The sequence below is a fragment of the Mus caroli genome, unplaced genomic scaffold (assembly GCF_978045245.1).
Source record: "Mus caroli unplaced genomic scaffold, Mus_caroli_1 scaffold_10, whole genome shotgun sequence".
Lineage (NCBI taxonomy): Eukaryota > Metazoa > Chordata > Mammalia > Rodentia > Muridae > Mus > Mus caroli.
Window position 1 is genome coordinate 39,256,219 of NW_028227265.1, and position 12,948 is coordinate 39,269,166.

General features: G+C 39.6%; 1 protein-coding gene across 2 annotated transcripts in view; it reads left to right on the forward strand.

The window, feature by feature from the left end:
- Tox3 (TOX high mobility group box family member 3) overlaps nucleotides 1-12,948 on the forward strand; it is a 100,144-nt gene that overhangs the window by 73,380 nt on the left and 13,816 nt on the right. Inside the window, exon 3 of one of the 2 annotated variants that reach the window (XM_021170666.2) lies at nucleotides 3,161-3,415. In XM_021170666.2, the coding sequence (XP_021026325.1) occupies nucleotides 3,161-3,415 (255 nt within the window). The remainder of the gene's footprint in view (nucleotides 1-3,160; nucleotides 3,416-12,948) is intronic. The other variant, XM_021170667.3, reaches the window with a different exon arrangement.

Genomic DNA, 12,948 nt, shown 5'->3' on the forward strand with positions numbered 1-12,948 from the left:
ACTAGCTTGACCCCAGAGATTGAAAATAATAATGGCTTTGCAAATGATCTTGGTACAGACGAGCAAGTGATATGAAAGAAATTAATGTCTCAAAATTATTAGCCTAAGTGCAGACTCGAGAAGTAAGGGTCTTTGTAGATTAATCATTTTCCAGTGAGCATCATGCCTCCAACCGGAAGACAGCTTAGATGCAGGAATACTGTTTGGCACTGGCTGCTGGGTGTTTGGGATAATGAGTGCAAACCCCATCTGTAAGGACAACATGATGTTTCATTCGGGGGGATTTTTTTTTTCCTCTACATTTGAATCAAACATTGATGAAAGCTGTGCTGGCAGCAGCTGTTCAGAAACAATTTAATTCCAGCTGTGATAATTCACCGTGTCAGACGTCGGCTGTTATATGTTGATACAACAGTACTCTCCAGATTTGCATTCTTATCAAAAGGAACAAATGTTTTGAACATTTCACTACAGATGGTATTTAACTATGCACCCACTACTTTAACATGTTCAAGGTAAACACTGAAAAGTCAATATCTGTAAAAATTGATCACATAAACTCCAAATGATTAATCTGATCCAAAGTCTGTGCCCTTCATTGTTGATAGAATTTGTGGTGTTTTTATCCTTTCAGAGAACAATGTTTTGGATCAGAGGTACTTAATGTTATATATGATACTTTACCATTCTCTTTTCTCCGTGGAAGGCCTCACATGTGATATTTTACCTCTCCATAAAAGTAGTTAAGATTTTAGCATCTCCTTGGTTACATATTACAATGTTATTTCATTGTGCTGTTTTATTAGGTCAGTGCAGACATATATTGCTTCTAAGTTAAAATTAATGTGTCTTTTAAAAAATTATGCCACGGGGACATATTATATATAACATGCCTCTCTATATTCCTTAACAAAAATAAAAATTGAAAACCTCTTTAATTTTGACTGCCTGGCCTGAGGTGTGCTTTATACTGGAGTTTAAAATCTCATGTAATGGCGTCACCGTGCGTCTTCCCAAGATCAAAAATAAAGCCAGAGTAAATGCTAATGTGCCACATTATGGCTCTCATCTAATTTCCCAATCACGGCATTAAAAGTAAATTTATCTGTTTTTTTTTTTAACTTTTTAATGAGTGCAAACTAATTCAGGAAGACTTTAGGTTGGCATGCTGTAGAGCCTAAATCGTGCCTGAACCCTTCCCATGGACAGTGTCCTGCAGATATCGCTACAGGGACCAGGGTACTCTTACGTCTGGAGTTCACACATTAGCTTTATGTTTTCTATCTGCGTCATGATTGCTCTGACCATTTTTAAAGTACTTTAAATATTTATTGAAATAATATTTCAAGTGTTAATTACAGTGGTAATGAAAACAGCCAAATGCCACATATCAAGAATGAGTGTTTATCCGTATTGTTAATGTGATATGTTAGATTTCATTAAGCAGTAATGGGGTAGCAAATGAGTCACAAATTGCAGTTGCATCTGTTACTAGACCACATTAGTGCCAAAATAACAGCGAACGCAGCCATAGGGTTACGTTCATTAGCCAACCCGCGTTCGTGGCCAATTCATCCCTTTGTTGCTAGGAACTCAGGGTACCACAGAAGAGAAATTGACATTGGCGGAGGGTATCATTGCAAGTACGCCCACATCAGAAAAATCAAATGCCTCACTCTGGCTCTTAAGTGCGCTGTTAGGTTTCATTTTTAAAAAATATTTTTTGAGTCTACCAAGGTGCTCAAGGCGGCCACTTGCGCTGCTGTAGGTTCCCCGAGTTCGTGAGCTTGCTCATTCTTGTGAGTTGCACATAACAGTTGTCAGGTTCTGTGGGCAACGAGTGCTTTTTGTTGAAACTACCACCCCCAACCCCAACAGAGTTTGTTTCTCTTCCCTTTTCAGGTGATTATTATATAGCATCATAATTGAGAAAATGATGATTTTCAATTCTTAATTAGGTCTCTTTATCAATAATAGCAGACTCCAATTACCCCGTGCCAGTTCACTCTTTCAAATACTATTAATAATAAATGAACTACATCTGTGACCCTCTTAGCTAGGAATACAAAATAAATCTGGGTGGCCCCTGCATCCTGTGCCTTACCAAAGCGTAGGTGTCTATATGTATATAACATAATCACCATCTTCTCCTTCATCACCTTGGATCTTGGTGTCTCTTCTCTCCCCACATAGTCCACGTGGTAAGAGAAATATGTTTAATGTAACTGAAATGGAAGGCAGCCTTGATAGTCTTCACTGACCCTACTTTAAAACACAGCCTGAAGAACATCAGTAGCATTCATGGATAACAGTACTCTAAGATTTACTTAAGTTTTAAGATGTAACATTTGTCTAGTGAGGTGTCTAGGTGGCATCCATGTTCTTGGTATAGCTATTTCAGTATGGCTTTGTGCTCTCTGGATAGTATTTAGAAGCCTGCTAGATGATGTTCTGATAATGATAAATACATATGGAAATGTTCATGTTAAAAAAAAACAACAACCAATTTTCCTTATAGTTTCAATAAAGTCTTTTAATATGAACTGCAATAAGCCTTACAGAAAATGTTGCACGGCACAGTAACAATTTCCATAGGAGCATTCATTACACTTGGGAATATGCCAATAAAGAAACATTTAAAAACCAAACCACAAATTTAATATTACTTGTTTTATAGGTTTTGGCAGAAAGTAAACACCTGTAATGTTCACTTCTGGGTTAACGGTGTGTGTGTGTCTGTGTGTCTGTGTGTCTATGTGTGCGTGCATGCTCGCCCCAAAATTGTCAGCATTTTATGAAGCATGTGGATCGCATACGCGATTTGAGCTGTTTCACTAACATATCAATAAAGTGGCAATTTGTTATATAGCCAAATTTAATGTTGCCGATGCTCCAACTAACAACAAAGACAGATGTTGCTAATTAAGTACGCATTAAAGCACTGTTAATACTGATACTCCATTAAAACCATATGATAATGAGACTTAAATCTTTAATCAGAATGATCAGCAAAACTTTATATATGGAAATCTGTGTTTAAGATGTTTTCATGTTGAGAAATAAATATTTGGCCTAGATACATAGTCTTTCTTGTTTCCTCTAAGGAGGGATAAAATCCAGGAACTGACTGTGAGGGGGTCTGTATTTTGTTCCCTTTCAGCAGACATTCCACACGCCAAGCCTTGGGGACGAAGAGTTTGAAATTCCACCGATCACGCCTCCTCCAGAGTCAGACCCCACCCTGGGCATGCCTGATGTACTGCTACCCTTTCAGACTCTCAGCGATCCATTGCCTTCCCAGGGAACTGAGTTCACACCCCAGTTTCCCCCTCAAAGCCTGGATCTCCCTTCCATCACAATCTCAAGAAATCTGGTGGAGCAAGATGGTGTGCTTCATAGCAATGGGCTGCACATGGTAAGCTCTCCATTTATTACCTGTGACTACGATTTGTCATTTGTCTTCGTGGTAAGGATCTGTGAGGCTCTGTTCAGAAATGTCCCTGTCTGATGGGCTGGTGGCCACTGAGTTAATACTGATTGCCCTCTAACCATAGGTAATACTAGACTGATATCCGGTGTTGGGTGATTGACAGCCACAGAGGATGACCAACAAGAGTCTTCCAATATGAAATGAACTTTAGGAAGGCAGCTTACTTACTACTTTGAAGGCAGCAGGGCTTCCCTGGCCTTTGTTTTAATGTGGAGGTGTGCGTGAAGTGAGAACTTACTCAGGCAAGCCTTTGAACATGGAAGCCCGTCTTAGGTGCCCAGGTCTTTTGAACTCGTTGAATTAGAGCATAATGTGCATGGTACATGGTTTGTTCTCATGTCCAATCAAATATCAAACTGTGATATGATACGGCAGAATAGGGGTGGATCTGATTATAACCAGCAGGGAAAAAATGGCCTGTGTTATTGTGTGAAATATACCTAATTGTGTTATTTATTGTTACAAACCTCAAATAAGGCACTCTAGAGAGCAAAGATTGCTAATGCGATAATTTTATTTCTATTTTTCTTAGTGTGCAATTATAGTCAGCAATCAGCAGAGTAAATCTGTTTAAGTATTTTAAACTCTTCTGCTGGGATTGTGTCTTTTTTTCTAGCACAGTATATAATGTATTTGTGTCTGTGGAGGTGAAGCACTAACCAGGCATCTTAAAATGAGATTAATAGTTTATAGGGCTCTCTCTCTTTTTAAACCCTGATAAAATGAGACAGATGTGTTGGTATAACAAAAACAAATCCTATTGCTTGTTTACATATTTCTCTGCGCATTAGGACCATGCCAGTGATGTTTATTGGTTTTATTTTTAATTCCCCAGATAACAACGCACGATTGCAAAATATGTAGTGGATTAACAGTGCAAAGATTCAGTGTGCTTTCTGAAATATAAGATTACTTCCCCAAATAGGATTGCGGCAACATAATTTTCTTTGCCTGTGATCTTTTGTGTTTGAGCTGAACGTGAGGGTTTTTATTTTTACTTTTTTTTTTTTTTTGGTCAGAGAAGAATGCAGTGAGCAGGCAGGAAGTAGTCATTAAGTATTCATAAATGTTCCCTGACATCACAAATAATTGTTTCCTGTGGACTTTCAGACAGTTTTCTTCCTTTGACACTGGAAAGGGGGGTTCTGCCTTCCTCTACAGTCTAGCTTGTAATATACTTGGGAAATAATAAAGATAAAAAGGGTATTTAGTCAGCAAGGGAGTTTTCTAGAGCTGGCCATATTTATAGATGCTCAGCCAGGCTCATTCAAGTTGCAGAAATACTTAAAAGACCATATAATATATGCTAAAATGTGTACTTTATTAAATTGGTAAATATTTATTAGTAATATAAGAATCTGCCTTTAAATTAAACATCTGATGAATTACCTTGCCTCAAAGCTATAAAACTGTTATTGCTGCTATAAAAAAGTGTAAAGGAGGCATTTTGACTATGAAATTTCATTTCATGGTCAATTGAATTTACTATATTGGAAAGAACTAAAGATGGAATCATAAAATAATTATGATATTCACATACACTTAAAGACAATGCTTTCCCGGGCTGGCGTTGGAAGCGAGGACTCAATTTTTAATGCTTCTTTTCTAATGTATGGCTAATCAGTAAAGCAGTTCAATTATTCCATTGATTTTTTTTTAAGTATATGTACTTTAAGTGCAGGCTCTGTGTTTACGGGGACCGCATCATGGTTACGGCTACAGGTCTGAAGTTCTGCTCAACCCGAATGCTATTTATTTTGGCTGGAAGCAAACCAATCTTGTTGGAAATTCTAGTCGAATTTCACCTTGAAAAATGTCATGGGGTTTTAAATCACAAATGTGGAGAAAAATAAAATGTACCAGGACAGAATTATGATGAATACAATGTGTCGTTGGCTTTGTTCTGCGGACTCCTGACATGTTCACCTGTAAACTTGAATTCAGAATCGCCAGAGGCATGGTTAAAAATGGGTTATGTCAAGGTTCCTCTCTATCTCCCTCTGGGTACCGAGGTGCTGGCTACATCATAATACTCAGCAGAAGCCTCCCCTGAGATTTCCTGTAGGAAGGTCAGCACAGGAATAATAAATAATACGTGTACATCATGCACACAGTGTCCTAGGGCACGTGGACTATTTCATACCTTATACAAGTTTTATTATCCAAATGAATATGGCTGGCTGTGAGGGATTGCTGTGGTGAATTAAGCCTATCATATAAGAAGAAAGGCCCCGTTTGTTTATGTCATGTCGGACCAGCTTTTCCTTAGAGCTCCATCCGTCGGTGTTGCTTTAGCAAGACTGACAGTTTGTCAGAGGACTCATTAGCTGCATCATGACATACAACAAGCAGAGCTTGTTTACCTTCCTTAAATTTATGCCGTTACATTTGAAAAACAGAATGCAGAAGCAAAAGAGGAGAGATTAAAAAGAGCCCAATGATTCGCATTCACAGTTCAGAAAATGCAAATACCCCTCTGGTATTCAAAAGAGAGTTGCTGAAAAAAACCAAAGGTCTCTGTGCATTTGTGGCTTCAAAGAGCAACCTTGATTTGCTTGGGGTGGGCGGGGAGGTTTTAAAACAAGATGTGGTTGGCAGGTTGAAATCAACAGTAGATTTTTACTTAAAAATTTGTTACCTCTAAGCATTATTGTCAGTTTAGCTGATCATCTAGAAATTATTTTAATCTACAAAAGATTGCAATTCTGAAAACCTACAATGTGAGCTCCAAAGGTTTCTTTTTTTTTTTTTAACACCTCTCTATAATCTGCCCGGCCTGCTGAGTAGCACCGACATCAGTAGTACATCAATTTCAGAAAGTGGATTATTTTTACTAGACAGCTATTGTGACATATTGGGTCAGTCATAAATGAAAGATATTCATGCAAGCATGCAATACTTGTAATGAAGTCTCACTCTGACCTTCTGTATGATTGATTCTGTAATTTAGTTTTCTCAGGCAGTGCCTGAAATGAAATGAAATCATGTTGAACAAGTTTTGAATACCCACAGTGCACCAGGAGAAGAAAAATCTGCAGCCCCAGAGGCTTGAGAGAAAGCAGATGAACGATTTATCTCTATGCTATTATAGCCTTTGCCAGCATTCAACATTTCTTTCTTTTTTTTCTTTCTTTCTTTCTTTCTCTTTTTTTTTCTTATTTGGCTTAAGTACTTAATTCTGCAGGTAGCTGTAAATGGGAAAATAAAATGCTGTTCAGATTTAAAATGACAGGACAGGAGTATGTGCAGGGGACTGATAAAATATCTTGAATAGAACTGACCTTTCATGTAGCTGAAAGTTACTGGGGGATTCATTCTCATAATTACCATATAGATTATTTTTATTTCTTTCCTGCAATGAAACATTTCAGAGAGCAGTGCTGCTGATTGAATGAAAATTGAACTTGTTAACATTCTTCCTAGCTCAGCCTGTTGTACATAACAGGAGGTTAGCTTTGATGAGTTTCAAAATTCTCTTTGATATCAAAGAAACAGACAGTGAAATAATTGTCTCTAGTTTGATATTTTGTATGCTCCCCCCCCAAAGAGAATTTATAAAACACACTGATAATTCACACACATTTTCTGCCGACATTATGTTCCCGTGTAGAGGGCCTGCGCACTCTGTTTGATGTTGCATTGGATTTAATTGTGATAACTTGTGTGTGTAGAAAATGTCGGGTGGATGCTTGTAGCACATCAAAGGGAGTGGTTGAAAATTGAAAAGGGAGGAGGTGGCGGGAGCGCATTTGAGTGTGAAGTATCTGGGATCTGCTCAGGTGAGAGAGCAAAGGCTGTGGAGGGAATCGGGCAGCAGAGTAGGAGTCTTTTACATGCTAATAACATGCTTAGCATGCAATGCTGGTAGATATCATTTGCGATCAGAAAAGTGAGAGTTTATCAAAATGACATGTCTAAAATTACCAAGTGTATTTTACACGTTTCTTTTTCACACAATTGCCATGGTTCTAATTTCTAATTTTGATTAAGTTATGAAATGATTTTCTCGCTATCTTAAAAAAAAACCAAAACCTTACATTCAAAGAAATAGCCCACTACCAATTAATACATTGTTTTTAGTAATGTCGCTTAATGTGCTACAGATAAAACAGTTATTTCATGGGTCATTAATGTGTTTAATGTGTGGAACGTTCTATTAAAACAAGCCCTTATTATTATTATGAACATGTTCATTGCCGTTGTCAACAGAGGCTGTGCAGCTGAATTCTGTAGGATGGTTACCGCTCAGCCATTGGGGACTGGCGAGTTCTCATACAGATTGAATGATTGCTATGCCAGTGTATTTTAAGTTGAGTTGCTGTCAAAATCCATTTTCATTGTTAGTTAACAATGAAAAAGGAGCAAACCCCTCACTTTTGGTGGACAATGCAACAACAATACAAAAAAAAATCCGAATTATGAAATTGAAGTCCATTAACTGCTAGCAAAATCTTACAGAGCACCTACTAAGTGCTACAAGACCCAACATAGACTGCTTAGAACACGGTGTTTTGTGATTGTTGTTTTGTTTTTGTTTTTGATAACCAGTGCCTCCTCCATGGAATATCAACACTTGCAGTCTGAGGGCTTAAAGCTGTCCAGCACTGAAGATTCCTTTCATGTAGGTCCTACTCTGTGCTGGACTGGCTGCCAGACACGCCAAGCCAGGCCCAGATGCTGTACTGCTCACCTTTTGCAGTGGAGCAGAGAGCCTCGAACCATCCAGGGTTTAAAATATTCTCTCTGCTCGGCCTGTAAATATCTCTGACCCTCATCACATGGGTGAGGCGCTGCCTTTAAGGTTAGAGCCAGCGTTATCTATAAAAGCAGGCATACACTCTGAACTAATAAACACAATTAGCTGTTAGGCAGAGCTGTACTCAGCAGCTCACTTGATTTGTCGGTGTTAAGGGGGTCACTATTCTTCAACAGTGACATGGTCAGTTTATTCCCACGTCTCTTCTTGGTAGCTGGTATCATGGGTAGTTGAGTTTTCCAGACCCCAGCAGTGATGGGGGACTACAGAGGCACCATTTTACAGCGCTCAGATTCCTGAATACAACCTGACAGGATGACATGGTATGTGCTAGAGGCAAAAGCCACTTTGTGTGGTTACCCCAGATCCTTCCTGTTACCTGCCCTCTTGCTGTAGGTGGCCTTTGTGGGATTAACAGTACCCTACCTCCACCCTAACTTCCTCCAGAGTAGAATCTCCAGAAGGGCAGCGACCTCACCTGCTGCTGCTTCTTGGCATCTGTGGGCCAGCCTTGGGGCTAGAGCTGTTTCATCTGTCCAGTATATGAGTGAATGGGCAGTGTAAGAGCACTCATTCACTACAAGGCGTTCTTGACCACTACACTTAATGGAAGGGAAGGTAACTTAGTATATAAACAGATGGGAAACTGGAATTCCTCCTGAAAAACTTCATATAGGATTAAAGGGACTAAGCATGGTGCTGAGTCTGCTAAAACAGAGTATCTTCACTGTTAGGAGAGGGAGTGACCTTCCCCGGGGGTATTGGATAAGAAACAATTGAAATGTATATTTTCCTAAGAAACAAATAAAACTAGACTGTGGTGTATAAAACTTAGGTGTGGGCAAGTCATAAACTTGAAGTTGTGCGTGTGTGAGGTCGTGAGTGCGTGAGGTCGTAAGGCTGAGCGTAATGGTAGAGTGAAACGTAGCGGTGTAGATATTCTGGAAGGTGAGTTGGCGGGATGGCAGCTTGAAAGATGATGCAGCTGACAAGATCTTAGGCTTCTCTTGTGGAAGATTCAAGTTTGCCTCCTTTCCCCCCATGCCCACATTGGGTGGCTCACAAGCACCTGTAATTCCAACTCCAGGGGATTGGCTGCCTCTGCCTCCATAGGCACCTACACTCATGTGCCTATGCTCTGCACCACACACAAACATACAACATAGGAAAAAATCCTAAAAATAAAAGTAATAGAACAGGGGTGTAATTCTCATTGGCTTGCTTATTGGCATTGGTGTCACGGTCTGTGAGGTTAGAGATATTACTGGCTAAGCATCAAGGTTTGCTTGATTGTTATTAATTTATAAATAAAATTTTAACATTGCTATAGGACATGACTAAATAATTGAGCATAAAATTGCTGTCCTATATTTATTCCATATTTGTAGTTACCCTGGTATTTTTTAATACAATATAATGTTTATTACAAGTAATTGTTTAATTATTCCAGTTCTGAGGAAATATTGATTAAGAACTGGTTCAGTGGAAATCTATTTAGTCACACTGTCTCATATTCGGGTTATTTGCTTCTTAATTGGATGCTGTCCTCCAGTGTGAAAACCTGATGCTGCATTGACTTGACAATGCAGATAAAAGGCACATAAGTGCATTTGCATATGAAACTTAAAATGCCTTTTATGATGAGATCAACCCAGATGGAAGGAAGCACCATTTATTGGATGTATATGGATTTAAAATAAAAAAATAATATGTAATATTTTAAGTTTCAAAATGCAGAAGCATAGAGCTTACACTTGGGAAAAACACTAGGGGAGATATTTCTTTCTATACCACTGTAAGTCGCGGCTCAATACTTTAATGAACGTGTGAAGAAGATTTAAATATGAACGTGATTTGAGTTTTCCTTGCTCGGGAAATGAGAGCACACTGTGCCTGTCTGACCCTCCCCCCAGACCACCCTAGTCCTATATGTGATTTGCAATTACAGTTCTGTAGTGGGGACTTACATAGTCAGGGAGGTTTTCTCAGTTGTCTTTCAGAGTTGGTAAATCAAGGGGAACCTTTTGTCGGGGGGGGGGGGGTAATGTTTCTGTTACCCTTACCCTTGCCTGTAATAAGGGAAGCAGACCGGAGCTATTAATTTAGGCAGGTCCCAGGGTGCATAGACACACATTGTGACTTCTTCCTTTTGGTAGTTATCCCGTGTTTGCCTCAGCACCAGACAGTCTGCTTAGCCTTTCCTTATTTTAGTGATGAGATATTTCTTTACTAATATAAATTATCCACATTTTAACAGTTTGATTTGGAGTCAGGAGAGATGGCTCAGTCTACTACTCTTGTAAAGGACTAGAATTTGCATCTCAACACTCATACTGGATGACTCACAAAAAACCTGTAACTCCAGCTCCCTGGGACCCAGTGCCCTCTTCTGGCTTTCCCCAGGTACCTGCACTCACGTGTGCATATCTAAACACACATATGCACACACACGCAATTTAAATAGTAAAAATAAGTCTTAAAAACTGTACACTATTTAAAAATAGGCAGGGTTTCAGGAAATTTAGGAAATCCCAGGACTACTGTCAGAAATGGTCATTGCCTGGATTCCTGTTTAAAAAATGAAGAGGCCCTTTGACCAGGTACAGGGAGAAGCTACTCTAAAGCAGTGACCTGTTGTTGGGAGGTGTGTAGATATTGTGTTATTTCCTGGCCAGAAAGTAGTTCACAGTACTTTCCTATGATAGCAGATCATGAGGAGACTTTCTACAGCTGAATGTTAATCCTTGAGTTGTCTTCAAACACAGACTGAGGGATTCACCTAGTCATGTATACTGAATGTCTCAAATTGACTTAGGTGGACTGCCTAGGAGGAGTGCCCAGTTCTTATTTATCTGAATGAATAATCCCACTAGGTAGAAGACACTCTATTGAACATCCATTGAACAACCAGTAGCATCCTTGTATGCTGCCATCCAGATGTCCCGGACCAGTCTGTCAGATCCATCACTCTCTAGCCATTATCTGTCCTGCAGCCTAGGGACCCTGCTGCTCCTGGCCCTCTGTTGGGAGCATCCAGTCTGCTGTGTAGTGCAGTATCCTGCTCTGTTCCCTGCACCTCCACAGGTCACCTCTGGTGGGTGTGAGCTGCTCCTTTTCCTGGCTATTGATGTCTGCCTCCTTTTGTACCTTAGCTCTGGGGGGGGGGGCTTTGTCAGGGAAGTGTCCTGCCATCTCCTGACCATGTCCACTCTGGGCCATTGCCATCTGTCCACCCCTGTTCTGTTTCTCTCTGTAACCCTGCCCTAAGCACATGTGAGCATGCTCTGTGCTGTCTTCTTCAACTTGCACATGCAACTCCCTTGACTTGGATCATGAGTTTTTCTCAAGTGCTGAATGAAGACTACCTATGGCTTGCTCCTGGGGCCCTTATCCAGTGTGAATGAGCTCCTAGGTCTGAAGTTAGAACCACAAGATAAAATGAAACAGACAAATAAATAAACAAATAAGTGTTGCAAAGGTTACTGGCATTCAAACCTTGTTGCTCATAGCAGTCTCTTAAAATTTGGTAATTATTTTGCTTGTATAAGTTGACCACTGACAAGTCTTTCAAGACCTAATTTTATAGGGAAGAGTTGATTTATAAAAACATACTATATTTCTTTGGGCTCTGTTTGGGGTTATATCTTTCCTTACTATCTCGTTCCTATTGGGAAAAGCTATGAGCTGTTTTGGAGGAGTACATAGAAATTCTTCTGCCCTGTGCTTTGCTGCAGTAAATGTGCTGAGCCATCCTTACTTCTGTTCACTATCTGAAAGATTTTCCAGTTTCCAAAGACTGAGTCTTAAAAGACTGAGAATTAAGTGCCTAAGAACGAACTTTTTTTTAAAAAATAGGAAGCCCTAGGGTAAATTTGTTTTGCAGTATTAGGGATTGGAAACAGAACCTCACGTGTGGTAGACAAGCACTCTTGTACTGAGCTACATCCCAGCTTAGACATCTCTTAAAGATTACTTTTTAAATAGAAAGTGACTGGAGCTGTTGATGCTCAAGTTCTTCAGAGCAGCTGTTAATAATTGGTGGCCCTACTGGAGCTTAAACCTCTATTCTATAGAGTCTATACTATAGATTGTATAGTATGTACACTCTATACTATACACATTATAGTGTGTGTGTGCGCGCTTATATATAGCATAGACTGTAGAGTGTAGTCTATAGCACTCTGAGCACTAACCTTCTTATACCACAGTCCTCCAATGTAGGAAGCTGTGGTAGGGTGACTGTGGGCCATAAGGAATGTTCACACATCCTGATGAGTAGGTAGTGTGATTTGAAATTTTCTTGAATATATTATAGGGCATTCTTGTTATTTTGTCCTATGGGAAATAAAAAAAAACGGGCCAATAACTTCTTGGGTTATTAATATTTTGGCAAAGCCTTGGCTTCCCCACCAATAACTCCCCAATTTCAAAAGAACACTGTCTCTTTTAAATGAATTATGAGAGAACTCAGTTTAGAAAACAAATGGGTATGAAGATGATTTTGTTAAAATGGACGGTGGGGGTGGAGAGCCCAGGGCCCATTCTTCTCTTTCTGCTGCTACCCTGTATCCTTTGGGCACCATGGCTCATTAGAGAACCATTTTGCTATTGAGTAAGAGTCACCAGCTAGTGACTCGAGGCCCAGGGACTCACTCATGTCTATCTAAGGATTGATACAGTAATAGTGTCGATAGTATAATAG